The following is a 6,021-nucleotide window of genomic DNA, read 5'->3' on the forward strand; positions in this document are numbered from 1 at the left end:
TTATTGATCTGGGTCATTGGTTTTTTATGCTAATCGAACTTAATTTGGGAATAAATCTAACGGGTTGTTTGATTTTCTGTTTCCCTCTACCTCCGGCCTCCCCCGACCTCTGCTCTCACACTTTCTCTCCATATTTCTCGGCAACAGACAGTTCAGCAAGCCGAGCAGCGGAGGAAGCAGAGCACCCACCGACGAAGACTTCTCCAACAGGCTCTCGGCTCACTCTCTCTGACTAGCAACGGCGTAGGAAGGGACTCTCCCAACAGGTTCTGTCAGCTCTCTTCTTTCTTTGTGTCTTGGACTGAATTAACTGGTCATAGCGAATTGAGATGGATGTGAATATCTTGTTTTGAAGCGTGGTTTGATTTTTTCTATGTAATTTTATTCAGTCCAATTTTCCTTACATATAATACAAAATTTTCTCTTAGAGTGTCCCTCAATAATCTGCAAATCGGTTTCCTTCTCCGTCCGCCCCTCCTCTCTATATATATACTATAAGCACTATAAGCACATAGGCTAAATATTAGATAAATGTAATGAAGAAGCAGAGCAAAGGAGAATCGAGTATATTATCTGAAATGAGATTGACACTTGGCCTTAATGTCTCTAGTTGTTTCAGATAATTACCTTGCTCCAAATACTTTATTAACTTTTTCACTTGATTGATTTTTTTTTTTTGGTGTCTTTTTTTTCTTTCATAATTTTAGTTCTTTCTGCAATTCCCTTTATGTAATTGGAAAAATAACAAAAAAGTATTGGGTTGTGACAATTGGGGCTAAAGATTGACTTGTGTGGCTTAAATAGAGAGGTGACTTTAACTTGCTATGGTGTGTTCTACCTGGCTCTATTTCTTAATTTAATGGTTTGAGTTTGTTGCCTTCCATAGCTTTGTAAGGGATATGTTTCTTCCCTCTCTTTAATATTATCAATTTTCATTAAATATTATTTGCTTTATGTTATGCTTTCTGACTTGACAGAGCCAAAAGGACAGCTTCTATTAATTAATGGCAAAACAGAAGATGAAGTGGGCAGAAGTTTAGAGAGAGTTTTACTTACAATGAGGATTACAACTTCAGAACCTAAGGTATTTTATATAGCTCCTAGTTGTGAGAAATCAACTTTAGATTATATTTGCCATTATTAACATTCTAGGCTGTATCAAAATGTTGAAAAAAGTTCATTGTTATACTTATATCAGACAGTTTAAGTTTCTTTTAAGCTCACTCTGTTGTGTGTTAATAAGTATAATTTCATTTTTATATCTTTTATAATTGACATGTAAACATTATTCCTTCTGATCTTGTATATTATTCTTTTTTAAATGTCTGGTGTACTAACTTTGGCATGTTTTCAGCTTCTCTTTTGTTTCAGGTGTCTCAGGGACTAGTCTTTTTAATTCTGTTAGCTTGATGGCTTATAATGTTTTCTACACTAGTGTTCCTGTTCTAGTCAGTGTCCTGGACAAAGATCCTAGTGAAGAAACAGTGATGCAACATCCACAAATTTTGTTTTATTGTCAAGCGGGAAGGTTCTTTATAGGATAATTCACCTCACATTTGATTTTTAATGTTTATTTGAGATATTTTTCCCATCAGAATTGCCAATGGGAATTTACTGTCTAACCTAAAATGCTAATTTTCACTTTGTTTTTTTATTCTTGGGAACAGACTTCTGAATCCTAGCACATTCGCTGGATGGTTTGGAAGATCTCTTTTTCATGTGAGTTGTGTTTTTTTAAATAGTCGAACTCCTAAACAACTATTTTTGCTTCTTTTGTTCTTTTATATTCAAGCCTGCTGAATTATTTAGTTTTAAGCACTTCGAAAAAAACTTGAACTTAAATTTAGATGTTACTTAGAGAACCATTACATTGACCAAAACTTTGGTTGCTCAAAATATAGAGATGGTTGTTGCTTTTGATCCACTGATACTGATTCCTGGCTTGATTGATGTCCAGGCAATTGTTGTATTTGTAATCAGCATACATGCCTACGCTAATGAAAAAAGTGAAATGGAGGAGATCTCATTGGTTGCTCTCTCTGGATGTATTTGGTTGCTAGCTTTTGTTATGATATTAGAAACAAAGTAAGTTTCTTTCTATTAAGCATGCTTTGTTGATTCAAATTTGACTCTTCGTAAAGCCTTCTTGCTGCTTAATCTAACAAACACTAAAATGGTAATCTTTCAACATTCAAATATTCTTTTTAGAATGCCCTGACTTGAAAGCTTCTTAGAACTACAGAGGAAAATTCGTATAATTCGGTGTTATTTTATTTATCCTGATTGCCTTTTGGGTTAGGCGGTTATGATTTTTTGTTAATATATCTGTATGGTTTTTGAAACATATGTTGCGTTGCCTTTATTTGAATTCTTTGTAGATTGGGCATTGTTCCATATATTTTATGAATTTTCTACTTGTGTCATTATGGGTTCTATTTAGATTGGTCAATATGCTTGATATAGTTGTTGTGAAGATGATGGTACGCTTCCTTTTGTGACTTTAGTGTTCCCTATAAGCAATGCCAGTTTAGTACAAGACTCGATGCAAATAGCTGTATATTTGAATATTTTTTTTTGGGATGAAGCTTTATGTAGTGTTTTTTGTAACAAGATTCTATACACCGTTAGTATCCTTGTTGCTAACTTGGCACAAGTAGCTGAGCATGGTCACATGCTTCTAATTCAACAATGAAGCGTTACGTCTACATCAATGATGATGAATCTTCACATGATCTGTATTGTGCCAATCGCATTTCGAACACAAAATATAATTTGTTGAACTTCCTACCGAAGAATTTATGGGAACAATTTAGGTGATTTATGATTTGATGTTATCGATTGCTTGATATAGTATTGGTTGTGGTAATTTAGTCGATTTGAATTGTTATTATAATTTACTTTATAGCATTCCTGTTTTTCTTAACTATAAGAAATTTATTTATGCTAAACTTGTAGTATGTATCTATATGTTGGTTAGTGTTTTTAAGTTTTTATTGTTCAGGAACATGACATGATTGATAGGTTTGAAGTTTGGAAAATTTTAGAGAACATTTTCTGTTGATTTTATGCTGCAGCCTAGACCTTGTTTTTGTTTCCGTTGATTTTATGTAACAAAACTGTCATTGTTATTATTTTATTTATTATTAGAAAAAGGGGTTAAAGTCATATACTTGGTATTGCATTTCAAATAAAATCTTGATTTTTATCTCTATCCAACGACATGTACTTCTATGTGATAACTTTGCTACAAACATTCTTATTTTCTTTTGTACTGCGTATCACTAACAAATAATATGTTTTCAGCCGCTTCATGAACCAGTACTTTCTACTAATAGCATGCCTTCAGTTATGGTCTCTTATTACTCCAGTAAATCCTGCTAGTACATGGGGTCCACTTATTTTCATTTTTGCTGTCTCTGCAACAAAAGAGGCATGGGATGATTACCACAAATTTCTTTTAGACAAGAAAGCGAATGACAAAGAAGTTTGGGTTGTGAGGCAGGGCATAAAGAAACATGTATAAACATTTCTTTTATTTACTCCTCTTTGGTTGCATTTCTTTTATTGTGACAAACTGACTGGTTGTATTCACTTGTAGGTTCAAGCACAGGATATTCATGTGGGTAATATAGTATGGCTCCGAGAGAATGATGAAGTGCCATGTGATCTGGTTTTGATTGGGACATCTGATCCGCAAGGAATGTGCTATGTTGAGGTAAATATAAAATCCTTGACAAGTAAATAACCAAGTTTGGTGCAATAAGCAACACCCAGCCTTTATTTGTCATAGATAGTGAGGCTGCTTAAGTGTACCGATAAAATTTGGGATCCAACCAAAGTCTCTAGTAAGCCTGAGAAAGTTATTTTTGCAAAAAGGACCTTAGCTAGGTTATTGGTACCTAAACCTCTGCACTTTCGGGGTTTCTTTTCTCTGACATTGTTTGGTGTTGCTTGCATGCTTAGAAGATTATTCATTTCTAAAGAAGAAAAAACTTTATAGTACATTAAATTTCCATTCATAATCATGCTTATATCGTAGAATTATTGTAATGGCAGTGTTTCTTTTTCTGTAATCCTGTAACTATTTTCCTTTTGACCTTTACAATTGCTTAAACATGTCAAGAACTTGATAATGTAACTTCCTGCAGACTTCTGCTCTAGATGGTGAAACTGATCTAAAGACCAGGTTTATTCCCTCAGCTTGCATGGGGATTGATCTAGAAGTCTTGCACAAAATCAAGGTAAGCTTTCCATGAAGATTTCTATCGGGTTTTATTTCACTTTAATAAGTGATGATGCATTTCTCTCTCTCTTCAGGGTGTGATTGAGTGCCCTGTTCCTGACAAGGACATTAGAAGATTTGATGCAAATTTACGGTTGTTTCCTCCTTTTATTGATAACGATCTGTCCCCATTAACCATTAAAAACACAAGTCTTCAGTCATGTTACTTGCGGAATACCGAATGGGCATGTGGAGTAGCTGTTTATACAGGCAAGTTTGTTTATTCTAGTTGTCAAGGCCATATTTTAATGCATACCTCTCTGTTCATGCATGCACATATTTGTTTTGTTTTGAAGCAATAAGAAAAGGGAAGTTCTCATAAATGGTAAATGACCTTATACAGTATATGAAAAAAATTATGAATAAAGTATGAAAATTTGTACTTTAATCATGACATCTGCTGGTGAAGTCGACAACTTTCATATTAATTATCAACATCAATATGCCAAGGGAAATATCTTAGTACCTCCCAAACTTGCTACTGTCTCTCTTTAAAGGCTGTCATGTGGTTGATGGCTTCAGTGCCTACAAATTTTGTACCTTCTCTGCAATCTGACCAATTTTAGTTATGGAAGTTTCCAGAGGATTGATGCCGTAATGTTAGAATATCATAATATACGTGTATCTTAATGTTATCTCAACGAGTTTACATAGTGAATTATTCTTATTTTTATCAGGCAATGAAACCAAGTTGGGTATGAGTAGGGGCATACCTGAACCAAAGCTTACAGCTATGGATGCTATGATTGACAAGTTGACTGGAGCTATATTTGTTTTTCAAATTGTCGTTGTTATGGTTCATTTAATCTCTTCCTTGATGCAACATCTGATCGTTGGTAACCTGAAAATTCTATTATAGAGAAGTTAAAGTCAAGGCCATTGTTGGCATTGCAGTTTTATATACTAATAGAAACTATTTTTACTTTTTTTTATTACAGCTCATAGTTGCAGCAGGGATGGGTCCGATTCTTGCTATAAAGTTCTTCCGGTACACGTACAGACCAAGTAAAATCAATACGCTTCAGCAGGCTGAACATTTGGGTGGACCTATTCTGTCACTGGGCAACATTGAGCCCCAAGCAAGATCAATAGAGAAAGATGTTACTCCTTTGTCCATAACTCAACCCAAGAACAGAAATCCAGTTTATGAACCCCTATTATCAGATTCACCGAATGTTACTCGAAGATCTTTTAGAGTCGTTCCACCTTTTGACTTTTTTCAGTCACAGTCCCGATTGTCCTCTTCCAACTACTCAAGAAATTGCAAGGACAACTGAGCTACAAAATAACATATATTAGGTGCAAAAATTGAACCTTACCACCATTTTGCTTCTAGTGTAGATTAGCATTGTATTTGTATGTAACAACAACACATAGGATTAGTGGAGTTCTCATTAAAGGAACTCTACATAATTAAATAATTTATTTTCTTGGTTTGGAAAAAATAAATTATTCATAATTTTATGCATTTATATGAAGAAGAATTTACTTGCAAGAAAGTTTTTGGGTTAGTTGAGGTGAGTTTTCATTTTGGTCCTCTCTTCGAGCTCATTAAATTATTGTACTTTTTAATAAGCTTTAACGGCCAGCAAGGTAAGTATAACTTATGGCGTGTTTGGTAAGATTAGACAATTTTAATCCAATTGGAAAAAAGTCTATCTTTGTGATGGTGGAGGCAATCCTGATAGATTTTGTTGTTACAAACCTTAAGATTGACTGCTTTATATTAACTTCATTGT

General features: G+C 34.2%; 2 protein-coding genes across 2 annotated transcripts; both read left to right on the top strand.

Annotated features, from left to right (window-relative positions):
* Positions 1-1,183: 1,183 nt before the first annotated feature.
* Positions 1,184-2,498, top strand: LOC133784918 (phospholipid-transporting ATPase 2-like). Its single transcript, XM_062224185.1, has 4 exons — positions 1,184-1,528; positions 1,668-1,719; positions 1,958-2,085; positions 2,441-2,498. The coding sequence occupies exons 1-4, from the start codon at positions 1,410-1,412 to the stop codon at positions 2,496-2,498; spliced, it is 357 nt and encodes a 118-aa protein (XP_062080169.1). The 5' UTR covers positions 1,184-1,409.
* Positions 2,499-2,658: 160 nt separating this feature from the next.
* LOC133783934 (phospholipid-transporting ATPase 2-like) lies at positions 2,659-5,452 on the top strand. The gene is made up of 6 exons (XM_062223513.1): positions 2,659-2,813; positions 3,304-3,517; positions 3,599-3,715; positions 4,149-4,241; positions 4,318-4,492; positions 4,960-5,452. The coding sequence occupies exons 1-6, from the start codon at positions 2,689-2,691 to the stop codon at positions 5,139-5,141; spliced, it is 906 nt and encodes a 301-aa protein (XP_062079497.1). The 5' UTR covers positions 2,659-2,688; the 3' UTR covers positions 5,142-5,452.
* The last annotated feature ends 569 nt before the right edge of the window (positions 5,453-6,021 follow it).

This window comes from Humulus lupulus, chromosome 6 (genome assembly GCF_963169125.1).
Source record: "Humulus lupulus chromosome 6, drHumLupu1.1, whole genome shotgun sequence".
In the NCBI taxonomy this organism is placed as follows: Eukaryota; Viridiplantae; Streptophyta; class Magnoliopsida; order Rosales; family Cannabaceae; genus Humulus; species Humulus lupulus.

Coding starts and splice junctions, on each gene's coding strand:
- LOC133784918 (XM_062224185.1), top strand. CDS start 1,410: ATGGCTTATAATGTTTTCTACACTAGTGTTCCTGTTCTAGTCAGTGTC. Junction 1,529..1,667: donor TTTTATTGTCAAGCGGGAAG/GTTCTTTATAGG, acceptor TCTTGGGAACAG/ACTTCTGAATCCTAGCACAT. Junction 1,720..1,957: donor TTGGAAGATCTCTTTTTCAT/GTGAGTTGTGTT, acceptor ATTGATGTCCAG/GCAATTGTTGTATTTGTAAT.
- LOC133783934 (XM_062223513.1), top strand. CDS start 2,689: ATGAAGCGTTACGTCTACATCAATGATGATGAATCTTCACATGATCTG. Junction 4,242..4,317: donor AAGTCTTGCACAAAATCAAG/GTAAGCTTTCCA, acceptor CTCTCTCTTCAG/GGTGTGATTGAGTGCCCTGT. Junction 4,493..4,959: donor TGGAGTAGCTGTTTATACAG/GCAAGTTTGTTT, acceptor TATTTTTATCAG/GCAATGAAACCAAGTTGGGT.